This window comes from Manacus vitellinus, unplaced genomic scaffold, assembly GCF_001715985.3.
Source record: "Manacus vitellinus isolate BGI_N305 unplaced genomic scaffold, ASM171598v3 scaffold_32_pilon, whole genome shotgun sequence".
Lineage (NCBI taxonomy): Eukaryota > Metazoa > Chordata > Aves > Passeriformes > Pipridae > Manacus > Manacus vitellinus.
In genome coordinates this window covers 6,992,220-7,007,240 of record NW_021940460.1, presented here as the reverse complement: position 1 = coordinate 7,007,240, position 15,021 = coordinate 6,992,220, and the positions used below count along the sequence as shown (strand labels likewise).

Genomic DNA, 15,021 nt, shown 5'->3' with positions numbered 1-15,021 from the left:
CGATAGTGCGCCAGCCATCGCGATAGAAGTGCCGTCAGGGGAGAGGGGGGATTGCGGTCGCAGTGCGAGCACATCCTTTGTGTGATTCTTTCCCCAAGAAAAGTGTCCTTTTGCGAGAGAATCGCAAGCTGGTCTGGGTTGGAAGGGACCTTAAAGACCATCTCTCGTCCCAGCCCCCTCGCCATGGGCAGGGCACAGATATCGTCAGTAAATCATCCGTCGTTTTTATTCCCTACCAACCGATTTTTAAGCGTCTTAAGAAGAAGAAGAAGAAGAAGGAGAAAACTGCAGAGCTGGACTCCTCTGTTCTCAGTCCACTCGTGCAGCAAAGTGTTGAAATGGTTTTGGTTCTGCAGCGTGTGAACCTCCCCGAGCAGCACCTGCGAGAGCTCACGGACGCCTCACCCTCCCTTGGTATCACCTCTCATCACTTGCTACAAGTTTAGGGTAAATCACAGGTGCAGGTTAATCAGTTCAGCCATAATTTGTTCTACTCGCTTCTTAGCACGGTCCTTAATTTTCTCTCTAACCACAGTCTCAAGAAAACATAAGTTCCTTGGGAAAACTTTTTGCAGCAATACTTTTTTCCCCTCTTTATTGCACAGACCCGGTTCTTTGTCGCCCCGGTCGCTGTGGGAGAGGAGGGAGCTGGGAGCTTTCAGGAGGATGAGGTTGGGTTCCTGAGTGATGTCATTTGTGCTGGAGCAACGGTGGTGACTTTGTGATGGAGTAAATCCTCCTGGACGTGTCAGGGCTTCCTGACTCTGTGTGTGTGTGTGCGTGTGCAGCGGAAACTTCATCTGATTCAGCAGCTGACTGAGAAAATCCCGTGCTCGGTGCTACACAGGCATTGAGGGAACAGAGTGATGATAGTTGCATTTTCCTTTCAGTGTGTGTATTTTCTGGTCAGGGTTTTTTTTTCAGCCTAAGAATTTGAACTTGCTGGAGTCTGTTCATTTAAGTAGGTACATAAAGCAGTAGGTAGTAGCTCTTGAAGGGTCTTAGAGATATTAGAGGTGGAGAGAGCAGGGAGTGAAGGATGCAGGGAGAGTGTTGAGGTGCTTTTGGTGTCCTGTAAAGTCATTTCAGAGGGTCTGGAAACTTGGGGGGGGAAAGCAATGATAAAGAAAGGAAACTTGAAAGCAGATGAACTCACTATTAATTTTTAGCAGGGGAAGGTTTGGATCAAAAGCAAGTAAGAGAGCAAACAGAGGTCAAGATTTGAAATTAACACAGGATCTAAGCTTCCATGGAAAAATGTTCCCATAAAAGAGAGGGTGTACATTTCCTAAATGATATTTACTCTGGTTAGACTTTCTGAGGTGAGGAAATCAGAACTGACCCTTGTCTGGGGAGCTGGAGGATCAGTTGATGAATTGGCTGTAATTTACAGGCATCGCTTCAAGTATTTTCAATATTTCTCAACTATTTTAAGAAGCTGTATTGAGTTCCAGCCCAAGCAGCCTGATAGTCTGGAGAGAGGAAGGATGCGTATTGCTGGAACAAGAATTAAGCAAAAATAGATAAATCTGACATAATGGATGACAAGGGAAAGCTGATTGCTGAAAGATGCTGGCATGCTCTGTTCCTGCATGCTTGGCATGTATTCTGTTGTGTTACATGGCTTTTGAAGTGTAAAAAAAAAAAGAAAGAAATCTCATTTTGTGCTGAGATAAAAGAAAAGGCAGGTGCTTAAATTCTGCTAGGGATCAGCTTTGATACTGACATGAAGTGGTGACCTCGCTTGTGTTTACGCCTCTGTCACTTTGTGAACTTCTCAATTGAATAAATAATTCACTTAGCACCAAATAAATGCCATTTTAGAAGATGGTATTTTTGATCCCCTTTTCACTCCACATTGCAAACAATTTCACACTTTTTCTGCTTGAGCACAGCCTGGGGTGCTATTTCTGTTAATAACATTAAAAATATGTTGGAGAATGTCCATGTAGTATTGGTTTTTTCTCCAAATGCAAAATTAAGGAACCTTTGTGTTCTCTGCAGCTTGGATATTTGCCTTCGTTTAAGTCTTATTTGTATTTGTTTCAAGTTGTCCTCTGATAGATGAGCTTTTATATCTGTGCTTCTGGGAGCTGTTACCAGATCAAGAGGAGAAGTAAGGATTTCTGTCAAGGACTGAAGTATCTGTGTTTCCCAGAAGCTCAGACTGCTGTGTGACGTGCAGGAGCCTCAGCTTGTGTCCTCTCCAGCACCTGCTGAAATGCCTGGGTGTGGGATAGAAACTTTTATAGCTGTCTCCAGTACAACACTTTTCCACGTTGGTTTGTCCATTCATCTCTATTTTTCTTCATTTTTGACCTTGACTCATTACTGGCCAGCACATGGAAATGGGAGGGAAGGAGGTAGAGGTGTTGCTCTGGCTACCCCCACCCCAAAACCTTCATCACCAAAACATTTTATATCCTATATGCTGCTACCTCTTCAGTGAGGTAACAGTGAGGGGAGAGTCACTGATCTGTGAAGTGTGAGATGCAGTAATGTCCACTCTGTATTTCTCTAAAGCTTGGTAACTTCCAGGATTCTGGGATTTATGGGATTGCTAAATACACCACTGAGCACATAGCCACAGCCTGACTTGTTCGAGTTATTTAACAGACGATCAGCACTTTTAAATAATTGCTTTAAGAACATGTAGTTCAGTGAAATGCTACACCCAGCAGGTGAGTAACAGGTCACTCCATTGTGCTGTACACTGTAACCAGGACCTGCTGACTCCTCTGAGGCTGTTTTTTGGGTAAGATACTCCTAAGGATGAGTAAAAGTTTTGCAGTTTTCTCCATCTGCAATGGGTGTATCCCCCATTTTTCAGTATTTTAAATGCTTTCGAACTGGGGATTGAAGTGAATAATTGAGATTTTTATTCCTTGTATGGTATGCCACATTCCCATTTTCCCATTGTATTTTGTGACCCCTATGACTGTGAATGCTAAAATGAGTTTGTCGCACTATTCATCATTTTTCTTTCTAAACAAAATTGCTTTCCAAGTACTGACAGAACTCCTGAACAGCCTTTCTGCTGATGGACATCCAGAAAAGTTGTTCTGAACTTCACCCAAAGGTATTTTTCCAAGGGGTTGTATTCTTTCAAAAGCTGATCTTGCTATCCAAACTAGGCATAGCTTGGCCTCAGTTTGCCTGCACCTGGAGCTGACAGAGACTGCTGTGTTCATCAGCTGCTGGTTTCAATGGTTTTATTAATTTGGTTTAAATGGACACTTAAAAAAACAGTGACTGTAGCCTATGGATGATCCGTGGCTGGTCTGACTTTGTAGACCCTGCAGACTCCTTTTCCTTAATTTGGGACATTCTGTCTGGGTGTCTCTCCATGCCACCCTGTTCATTTTTTATTTGTTACATTGTTGCTATAATTATTCCCCCATTGTGCTCAGGAATTATGCTTCATTTACATATTCTCATTGCTTGACTCGTTTATGCCGTGTTTGAAGATCAGTCCAAGTTTCCAGGGTTTGTGAAGAAAATGGTGATATTTTGCTATTGGAATGATTTCACAGGGATGTATTTGGCTGCAGCGTGGCCCTGGTAGGGAATAGTGGGGGTGTAGCACTCAGGGGGTGTGTGCGGGAATGAAAACTGGGAGGGATTTTTAATGTGAATTTCCAAGTCCCGTGCAGCGATTCTGGAGTGCTTGGAATGTGCGGAGCAGTGGAATGTCTGGTTTGTTGATGTATTTAGAGATAACTGAGCTGCTCCAGGCTTTTAAATAGATGCATTGATGGGTGTACCACGGGGAAACGTGTTAGAAAACAGGTTCTCTGTAAATGCAACACATTTGAGACAAACCCTTAAGTATAATTCTGCTGAATTAGGTGTCAGATCCTGCCTCCAGCAGGAGTGGGCTCTGCAGCATCCTCGGCGTGCAACGAGCGCGAATGTTTAATTTTTTACGATGCCTGTAGTAACGTGAGGTAGAAAAGGTGAACCGTGAAAGTGAAGCTATTTTTAGTATTTAAAAAAAAAAAAAAAAAGGCAGTCAAAAAATGATCTACTAAGTGATACATTGCTGACGTCTGTAGCGCAGCCAACCCAATTAAGGTGCCGTATATTGTTTCCAGCAGGATTCTGATTGTTTCTAATTTGGGAACCACGCGAGAGCAAGTGGAAATAGGTGAAACGCCGTGCTCTGCTCTTCAGGGTGGATCCAGCATCCAGTTGTGCTCTCTAATTTCACTTCTCGTACTGGGACAATCTCCCTGGCCTGGCTAAGATGGAGCCACGGGCAAAAAAAAATTCCTACCTGTTTTTATTGGTAAAACATCACGTAAGTCAGTGTTGAGCGCTGTGGATTCTTCTTTCATTTCCTGACCCCAGCATATCCTTTGCTGTATCCTGCTATCCCTCTCCTTGCCTTGATGTTAAACTTGGAGCATGCATGTTGGAGGATGTGAGTCTCACAGTCCTGCCTTTTCCTGTGGCTTTCCCTTGCCACTCATTTTGTTCCCTCTCTGTTGGCAGTTCCTGCACACAAAATGCTCTGAAAAATGTCATACAGTGACTGTCTTGAGCCAATACTGTATGTGTATATATATATATATATATATATTGGATGGAAATAGCATAGTATGAACCTTTTTCAAAAAAGAAATTATGCAGGTGCTCCCACTCTCCAAAGTAAACTTCCTCCTCTGCTAATCTTTTTTTAAACCTGGAATGAAAAAAACCCCATGTATTCTTAACATCTGGAAAGGGGAGCCCTTCATGCCTCCTTTATTATTCTTTTATCCAGTATTGTTCTTCGTTCACCCTTCTTTTCAGGCACTGTTTTTCTCAATTTTTTGTCTTACAAGCTTGAGGAATGTCGTGTGCTTTGGCTTTGTTGCAGACAGGGAAAATTAGGGATTTGCTTGCCCTTCACTTCCAGCTCATTAGTCTATTTTGATTCTGGGTTGGTTTTATTTCTTCAGCTACAGCAAAGCCCTCAGCTTTTGCCTGGAACGGGTGATGTATTCCTGGAGCCGGTAATTTGTGCATCCTTTGACTTTAAACTGTTCACAACTCTGCTGAGCCTTTGTGAATGAGCGTGGAGGAAAATCAATATGTGAAAAAGCTGGAACAGGGGAGGGAAAACAGCTTTTTCCTGGTCACACTATCGCCTGATTTAGTTTTTGTGTCTGTGAACTCTTCAGTGTTTAAATTTAGGAATGGATTGTTTTGGAACAAGTCACTTTTTAGATCGTTTCCAGGAGAATTTGTGTGTAATTTAATCCCATTCAGGTTTGCTGCTCTGATCTACTTGTTCCACGAGACTTCAGGTTCTCTCTCTCCCTGTACCTCTCCCACTATTTTCTACAAATCTGCTGGGGTTTTTTCCAGTCAAAACTTCAGCAGCATTTATGAATCCTGTTATATCTTTTCAGTTCCCTGTTTCTAGTCATTAACAAAGTGATGTTTGTTAAAATAGCCTGAACGTTTGAAAACTGTAACTTCAATGTCTCTGAAGCATTTCATAAGTGATTGTTATTTAAACACTCTAGAAATGGAATGCGTGTACTTCAGAAATTAGCCTGAATAATATCTTTAATATTTCTGCTGTATATTCTCTTGTATTTACTGTGAATTTCCAACACAGCTTAGTTTAATATTTCTTTTTAGTTACAACTTATCAGTGAAGTTGCTGATTAAGAACCAAAAGAAGTCTCAGAATGTGACAGTCCGACATAACATTTCAACCAGTTAAATTTGAAGTCGAGACAGGAAAGAATTAAGATTTTTCCATACTTCCATCTAGTGTGCATGAGGGAAATTGCATCCACGGTTAAAATCCCAGATATTCTCTGCTGGCAGTTCCAGTTGGGCAGGGATCATCTCATCCATTGGTCTTTGTTAAGCAGTAACTGCTGATAAACTGTGTGGCATCCCAGGGCTGACAGGTTTTAGTTCCAAGTATTTATGTGGCGGTACCTTTGTGATGTCCATAAAATGGCGACGCCTGAAGTTTAAGAAAAATCACCTTTCACCGTGTGGTGTTCGTGCTCTCCTTCAGTGTGTTCTGCTCTATTTACTTGTCACTCTGTGCTAGAATTTCAGCTGCTTGATTTATGAATTATTGCTATTGAAATAAAATTAAAGTGGCTGTTCAGTTATTTAAGAGCCAATTAAATCTGATTTTATTCTGATGTAACATTTGCAGTGAAATGGCATAAAATGCAGTCTGTGGAGGAAAGTTAGGTCTAAAAATGGTTAGTGTTTATTTTTTATAATCTGTACTTTCGACAGCCTGTCTTGCCCAATGAAATCCATTGCAATCTCACAGCAGTGAGTGTAGATGTTAGAAGTTGCTCTGTATAAGGAAATAAAACAGGTTTGGTGTTTCCCATGATCCTATATAAACCTTTAGTCGTGGCTGCTGGTTGGAGAACACATCCATCCAGAAGAAAGAAATTTCCCTTGATTGCAGTACTTTTGGACAATAGAATTTATTTACCAGCCTTTGGTGACTTTGAAAGGTAGAAACAAAGGGTCTTCTGGGACGGACTCAAATCATGGGTTGTGCTGTTTGAGGGCTCGGCGTTAATATTAGTTGAGTTTGCAGTATCAGATTGTGCTAATTACTGCGAGGTCCCCGCTCACAGGGGACGCTCAGGACGAGGTGCTTTGAGAAGTGCAGCCCAAGGACCTCGTTCATGCGTGACGGGCAGAGATGGGTCGTTTGCTGCGTGGTATTGGGGAGCCAAGTTCACTCTTAAAAGATCTGCCGGGGCGTGGACGTGCCGAAAAGCACCAGAAAATACCCTGCCAAGCCTTACAGTCCTGTATTTTGTTAGCAGTAAATACACCAAGGAGTAAATACACCAATGAGCAGGTAGCCTTCATTATGTGTGGCAATTAAAACATGTCTCTTGATTGTGGTATTTCTTCTTAGGGGAAATGGCAGTGCCAATCCCAGTTTTATTTTGACAATTTCACACCATACATTATGTCTTCTGTGGGCTGGGAGAGCGCTGGCTGAGGCTATTTCGATATGAGGAGTCTGGTTTGCCTTATTTTTTATTAAAAATAAATCATATTGATGCGGATCTAATTTTATTTGGGACTAGACAAGCCTGCACTAGCCAGCTCTCAGGTTTGTGGCGTCTGTCTCCGACAAGATCACAGATACGGAGAAAATGATTTATTTTAGTATCCAGTGCTTAGATAAAACTCTGGTTTTGTGCAGATGGCATTGAAAGGATAACACATAGCTCAGACAAATTTGTATAAAGCACTATATATTTGTACCAGAATCCAAATCTTCAGTACATCAGTAATATTGAGATTTATATTATTATTCTAGTCTTGGGTTTTTTGGCTTTAGAATTAATTGCTGCACATAGAGGTTGGTGTACTTCAGTTTGGCTGCTCCCTGCATCTTGGTGGGGTGCTTCCAGCTTCACCCCAAAGAGGCTGGGAATTGTGTGGTTGAGACTGGAGAATGCTTTGGGGTTTTGGGATGGAGGATGTTCAGAGCAGTGCAGAGCAGGAGCGTGAGGATGCTCAGCTCTTTGGAGAGGGTTGGAGACGGTGCAGGTGTTTGGGAGGTACCTGCTCCTCCCTCAAAGGCTTTTATAAAACACTTTAGTAGAGCACGATCAAATCCAGACAGCGGCACTAATTCTAAATAAGTGTTTGCTAAACAACATTAATGGATTTAAAATGTTTTTAGGAATAGTTATTAGTCCTTCAGTCTCGTATGGTGAAGGGAGTTTTGTCTCAATGGGGGGCTGCCATTTTAATGCTTCCTGGCAGGAGGCCTATTTTGATCATGCAAATTAGGTTGGAAAAAGTAGGCTAAGCCATTAAAAAGTAGGAGAGATCATGAAATTTTAAATTTTTAAGGTGACTGTTTTTCTAATTATTAACATTTTTGTTATCATCGTTTACGTATGTCACTTCATTTTCCTTAATTCTCATGTCCTCATCCCTTAACTCTGACAACCTCAGTGCCAAGTTACTCCTGCATCCACTGCTCAAAATGGAAGCTGTAGTCCATTGGCTATTATATTCCCAGCAAGGTGCTTGGAAATATTGCCACACGATGTGTTTTGTTGTATAATTAGAAATGTGGATACTGCCTTTTTTCTTGCACCATGATTAATTTTTTTCCTATTCCGTCAACATTAATAGGGACTGAAGGTTAAACTTGGCTTACATAAACTCTGGGTATTTGCAGGATGCTCATTGGCAAGGGGGTTCATTCTGGAAGTGGGAAAGGGGCACGTGTGAGCGTGGGCGAGGGTTGGAGCCGGTGTCCAGAAGACTGGATCTCAGATGGGAAGATGCTGGGATTTTCACCAGGGTCTCTTCAGGGGCTCCACCTTTCCCACCAGTTCCTGACCGGGGGGACAGAGTAACCATGACACTGATGGAATGACATCCCGCTGGGGTGTGGGGCAGAGCCCCCTGCAGCCTCTGAGGCACATGGATCCTGTGGCCACCATCCTGCAGGAGCACTGCAGCCCATCCCTCACATCCCGCTCCTCCGGGCAACGAGTGCATCGGCAAAATAAGTGTCTTGGTGCCTGCCGGCTTGTGAGCTTCATTTAATCCTATTAATTTTTAATAGAAAATGAATATTAAGCCAGCATATTTCGAGCATGACTTTGCCTGTGCGCAGAAGGACCCTCGATTTGTGTTTGCTTTGAAGGGAAGACTGTTGGATCCTACAGGAGCGAGACCCTCCTGGAGCAATGTGGGACCTAGAGCGAGGGATGCGTCTTTGTAGGGCTGTCGCCTTCAGCAAGCACAGCAGCAGTGCCCTGTTCCACCCCAGTGATCACAAGTGTTGGTTGGATTTCAAATGCCTGTCTCCAGAAGGGGTGTTGGTGTGCCATGCTGCTTGGATAAACGGAGAGGAACTGGGGATTTCCAGCTGAAAGTCTGCAACAGGTGTATTTGTGTGATCCATCCGGAGTCTGGTGGAAAATGCCAACAGTTGAATGCCAATTTTACAAGGACTTCAGTAAATATTAATTTTAAGTGATTTAGGGGTTCTGTTGTGCAAATAAAGCGTATTTTTAATCACTGTCTTGAGTAGGAGCTAATAGAAGAGGGTTGTGCTGAGGATGGAGAGCTCATACCCCACCACCCAACCGTGGCTTTGCTACAGTTGATGTTCTGCAGCCTCCAAAACAGTAAACTCGAAACAGGAAGGTCGACTCTGCGAGCTGATGGTATCTTTGTCGTTAAGAGAGGTTCTGGGAAAGTAAACTGCATTCCTTAGCTCTTGCAACCCTTTTTAATTGTTTTTTCTCACAACCTTAGCCTGATCTTATCACCTAAGTAATTGTTGCATCATATTTGCTTTATTCTCTCTACTGGGAAGTCAGATAATTGCTTTATACCTTTTAATGGAAAGTGTTTGGGAAGCCTCTTACCTCTGGGATGTAGATGAGCAGTGCAGCAACTATTGCAAGGCTTGCATTTCTCCCCTTTTTCTGGAGCTGGATGGGAATGCAGTAGGAGAAGGCCTAGACGACTGGCACCTTCTCTAGAATTGAGTAGCAGCCATGAAGTTACTCAGTGGTTTAGACCCCATCATAAAAGTAAAGCTGCCAGCTCTGCTGTGCCTCGTGTTTGGGTATATCTCATCTGCGGGAATATTCAGCCAGACTTTCCTTATGAAGTAGTATTGTAGGGTATTAATTATTCATAGTCAGTTTAATTCTTCTTTCTTGCATATTTAATTGTAATAGCATGCTGTATGTCACAGTGATTTCCCAGAAGAACTGTACACCAAAGGAAAACCATTCAGGTATATAGTCTTAAATACGCCCGTGCTAATCTTTGTTGTTTAATTTTGGAGCAGAATGGGATATTATCAGATGTTTCTTGCAGGGAAACAATTATGCAAAAACATGATTTGGCTTAATCTTTTCAGCTAAAGTTTTCAAGCTGAAATAGCTGGTTTGATTTTTCACTGATGACGTTTACGTTGTCTTGCTTATTTTATGAGGAAAAAATGCTTAATGGGAGGGAGGACGTGACTTTTGTTTTCTTCACTGAAGGGGGGGAGCCTCTATCAGAGACTTTGGAAGTGTCAATCGATTCTTTGCAGAAGATGAAGGAAGGGAATAAGATTTTTATTGAGTTTTTTTCAGTGATCAGAATAGCAATGCCAAATGCCTATGTGATTAAGATTTTTTAAAATTTTTTATTTTAGCGACTAGGATGGGCTCTTAGTGCTCGACGTGAGAAAATATTGGAGGCACAGGAACTGCAAATGCATTCACAATTTGATTTACATTACCCTCCTTCCAGAGCTGTTTCACGCTTGTAAGGCATTTGGTGAAACCGAATCCCTCGAGTTTGGAGAGCAGGATTGTTCTCGGAGATTTACCGTAGGAGTTTAAACTTCTGAAAAATCTGTTTACAATGTGTCTGAACTGGAGGATAGAGGACACAGTAGAGACTGTTATCTGTTTACTGCTCAGATAAGGAGGTGGAATAGATTGCTGGCCTGTTTCTGAACTCTGCTTAATGAATGGTTGCTAGGCAAATTGCATCTCAATCAGCTTAATCCTCAAGATGTCATTTACAGGTCTGCTCTTTGTGAGGGCCAGAACCGTGCGCTTTCAAACTGCACAGGCCAGAAATTGCTAGCAAAGCAGCTTAGAATAGCTTGTTCAAAAATTCAGCGTACATGTGTTGCTGAGCTGCCCAATTTAAAGTGCCTGTTGTCGCAGGGCCGTCACTGCCTGGCCATGCGCGAGATGAGGCGCTCAGTGATAGACAGGAGGCAGCAGCATCCTTAGCACCCTTTCTGGATCAGCACAGCCCACACCACCACGTTTTGGCACTGGATTAACGTGAAAGAAAACGTTTCTAAATGGGGACTGCACTGCTGACGTGATGAAAGGTATTTCTGCTTTGGCTGAGTTTGCTCAGAGCTGGGTGTGATTTTGGGGTGTGTATGTGGGACATGATTAACAGGTGGAAATGGGGAGGGGGTGTTACGTGGCACGGGACAGGAAGCTGGGGCTGGCCTTGGTGAGAGAGCTGTTAGCAGGAGAGGACATGGGCTGGTTGCGTGAAGGTTTTATCCTGCCTCTGGAACGTTGGACTTTCTCCTGCAGCATCAGGCGAGAGCCAATTAATTGCATATGCTGGCATGTGTGATGCCCACATGCATTAGGCTCATGGTTTAATCCAAAGGAAAAAGTTTCCTAACGTAGTTAAGCTTTAACAGTCTCTCTGTAAAGAAAGATAACAAGATACTTGTTTTTATTGGTTTCCCATGACAGCGATTAATCTTCTTGTGGGCAGTGCATTGTTCTTTGCATGGCTACACCTTCCTTTCCTTTGAAACACATCCTCTGAGTGCTGTGTGTCGTGACACCAAACACTGTAAAGGCAAACTGGAAAGGACTGGACTTGTTGAATGCAAAAGACATTTTAGAACTGTTCATGGTCACTGTGTGCTGATGTGAAATGTCCTTCACGTGACAGGGTTGTTAAAAGTACAGGTGTAAGCCCAGTGTGTGAACTTTGCAGTGCTTGCATAGTTGGGAATGTGTGCAGCTTTTGTGTTAGTTCAAAAATACTGTTTTTCAGGAAACATTAAAACGTTGAGAGCCTCTCCAAATAAACCATAAATAAAATATTCCACCTTAGTCACCAGCAAAATGACAGTGGTGCCTGCGACTTTATGCTGTGGATGGGAAGAGGGCTGTCGAACAGAAGACTTTGTGATCAGAGAGTGCTTTTCATGCAAATGAAGATTTTATTACATGCTGCTGAATCAGGGGCTTGTGTAGCGAGAACAGCACAGAAGTGATAAGATCACTTTGTCATAGCTTGAAATTTTGCCCAGCGTGTCTTTCAGATTGCTGAAACGGGCAAGAAACACTCTTGTTAAGGGCACAGCAGTAGCTGATACAATATTAGGGGGTGCAGGGCTCTTGTTTCGTGGTATGGTCTGCCTGCAGTGATCTGCCACGTGTCCACAGACCCGATTTCAAAGCGAGGAGGAACTGCAACCTGTAGGTGACTCTGAGTAGCAGCAAATTTATAAACATGCCCAATTCCCGATGAGATCCTGGTTCTGCTCTTGGCAAATGGGTCTGGAATCTCCTCTCTGCTGCAAGCCAGGAGCTGTTAGCATTGGTCAGAGCAGAGTTGTCCATCCTTTTGGCTGGGATAGCCTGTTGGCTGTTCCTGGGTCATGCAGGAGCTCTGCACATGCTGTGGAGCTGTGTTTTGCTGCAGAGGGCACCCATCCAGGACTGACTGCCTCTGCTGGCTTTCCTTTTGTATTCACTAGCCGATATCGTCTTCCCGATGTCCTCCTTTCACGGTGAGAACCGGCTTGGTTTAATGAGGACTGTTGTTGCCAACAAGTGAATGGATATGTGTAGTGGAATAGGCACCCACGTCTTCCCCTGCACATGGGTAGTGTTCAGCATCCTGACGTGACCTTGGAGAAGGTTCTCCAGTGTGTTACTTTCCCTCTTTATTTATCTCCTTTGCTGTGTAGCAGCTTTCCTTACAGGGGAGCGTCTGAGCTATTGGAAATCTCTTCTCTTCCTCTCTCCGGAGACATTGTCAGCATAACACCCAAACTACTCAGATTGACGCCTGAATACTCTGCTTTTGCACAATCAGGAGGCATTCAGGGAAGTAGCAAGAGGAGAAGAAGTTTAAGATTTAGGACTGACATTTTCAATCCATAATCTTGAACAGTCTTGAACAGTCTTGAACAGTCTTGAACAGTCAGAGACTTTCTTCATATGGGATGCCCCTGTATGTGTGTGCTTGACGTCCATCAGAATGTATAGCACAGAGAAGAAACATTCTTAACAGCCACTGGATTTCAGAATGGGGCTGTTCATATTTCAGATTCTTATCTGAAGAGTCTAGGAGCAAAATCTAACCCTGCATGTTCCCGGAGAGTTTCAGAGCAGTAGGATGGAACCTTTTGCCTGTGTTTCTCATGCAAATTATGGTAAGGATTATTCAGTGTTTAAAATCTGGTTTATACTGGCTTCTGAATTTCATTTAAAATAAACATCTGGAGAGCTTTTTGATCTCCTGTGCAAGACTGTTGTCTGCCTCACTCGTTAAAATGACTTCTACTTAATTTTTAGTGAAAGGCAAAGACCTAGATGGTTTAAGCCCAGAGGCAATCTAAATGGTTCACCTTCTGCAGTTAGAAATTTCCATGAGCCTGTCCAGCAGATACTTAAAATCCATGCTTTTAGGGAATGTGGCAGCAATAGGTACCTGTTTCTTCCATGCTGCAGTTTGGGATCTGCAGGTCTGCTACCTGTAGTGCTACTTGTACTTCTGCAGAGCCTTGTTCTCCTGGTGCCGAGCAGGTGTTGGAGCGGATGCTCCGGTCAAGAATTATGGTCTTGTCCCTTTGCAGTTTGCAGTCCAAAGCCCTCCTTGGGAAGATTGCCACAGTTTGCCAGTATCCCACAGTCAGAGCACTGGAACAGTGTCTCACAGGAGGTAATCAGTTATTTATTCAAGTAGCCATTACATTTGGGGTCTGTTTTCTGTGATTTGACAGGAGCTCACTCCTCACCACTGGAGACTGGAACCCTGTGCCCATGGGGAGTGCTGGGTGCTGCTTCCTCCAGCTTTCTGGCTTTGAAACAGGTTCCTGTTGCTCTTTGCAGAGCCTGAAGCAGCGGTCTGTGGAGGCAGTGTCTGCAGAGCAGCAGTGACTTTACCTCTTTGTTTTCTCTCTCTATTTATGTCTGTATGGGATCAGCTGGTCCCACATCATGTGTGAAGTAGTTAAATTTTACCCTCCATCTGTAAGATGTGATTTTCCCCCCCCTCCTTTCTAGTCTCTTTGATCAAATCAAACAAAAACGCAGTGCTTTCATTTCTAGTTTTGTAGTTTCAAAGACAATCCCTTGACATGTTCGAGCAGTCTGGACCCGAGTCCTTTTTTTTCCTTAGTCCAAAGGCTCACTGTGTCTTGTGCCTTTCTCCATATCAGCAGTTGCAATCTGCATTAGCTTTTATCTGCATCAAAAGACAAATGGAAGAGAGCAAGACCCTGCAGGAATGGGAAACAGACTTACATGTGCAATGGAAATATGTAATCCTTACGTTCAGTCTGCCACATGGAGTACAGGCCAGTTTCTATACTGGAAGTCTGTAGCCTATACTCCCAGAAATGTGAGTTTTGGTTTTAGGCTTTGAAGGTTGGTTAATCCCCTCCAGTGGTTAATACCAACATAAAATGTTCTCTGATGTCAAACTTTTCCTCCCAAATGCTTTCCTTTTTTTTTTTTTCCCCCTCCTTTTTTTTTGCATATGTCAACTATACAAAGCAGCGCTCAATTTGAGAAATTAGCATTCAAACCCTCTGTAAGCACTTTATTTTTGTCCGCTTTGTGAGCAGCTGAACACATGTCCAGGCTGAAATACGCTGAGCTGCTGCTTCCCGGCGTGCGTGCCAGCGCCGCCCGGCACGAGGAGCTCCCGGCCACGCAGGCGTGGGAGAATCTGGAACTTTGTCCGGTGTCCTGAAGAGAGGCACTCCTGACCTCCATCCCGGAAAAGCACATCTGCAGATCTCCTGCTCGACTGCATCCCAGGGGAGAAGATCCCAGTTAAGCCATACTGAATCATACCCAGCGAGACGAGCGCTCTGGTCGCTGTCATCCCGATCAAAACCCGAGCCGCGTCCGATGGCATTCGGAATGTCGCGGTGCGCGTTCCTTGTTCGGAGGAGCGGTGCTTAAAGCAGAGTGTGTTTTCTCTCTGCATTAAGGAGTCGGATTCAGCTGCTCAAAGGAAGTTGATAAATTGCTTTTCATTAAGTGTCTGAGCGCCAAGGGGTTCGGTGTGTGTTCCAAGGAAAAAATACATTAATTACAGCTTCTGTAGAGCATTTATCAATCACGTAGTTATAAACACTACTAATGCAGTTAATTGAAGGTGGAAGAATTTACCTTTTTGAATTTGTTGACTGTAGCAATTCCGTGACTGGAAAGACAAATTGGAAATGAAAATCAGGGGATACTTTTAGCGGGAGCTGCTCAGTGG

The 15,021-nt window shown here is 43.5% G+C and overlaps 1 protein-coding gene across 2 annotated transcripts in view; it reads left to right on the top strand.

The window, feature by feature from the left end:
* Positions 1-175: 175 nt before the first annotated feature.
* The window catches only part of FAM222B (family with sequence similarity 222 member B), a 35,966-nt gene continuing 21,120 nt past the window's right edge, over positions 176-15,021 (top strand). The window contains exons 1-2 of one of the 2 annotated variants that reach the window (XR_001921162.2): positions 342-414; positions 2,159-2,269. Coding sequence is in view for 1 of the 2 variants with exons in the window: in XM_018076759.2 (XP_017932248.2) it covers positions 339-414 (76 nt within the window). In the remaining variant the exon portion in view is untranslated. Of the gene's footprint in view, positions 415-2,158; positions 2,270-15,021 lie in introns of those variants that run through there. The other variant, XM_018076759.2, reaches the window with a different exon arrangement.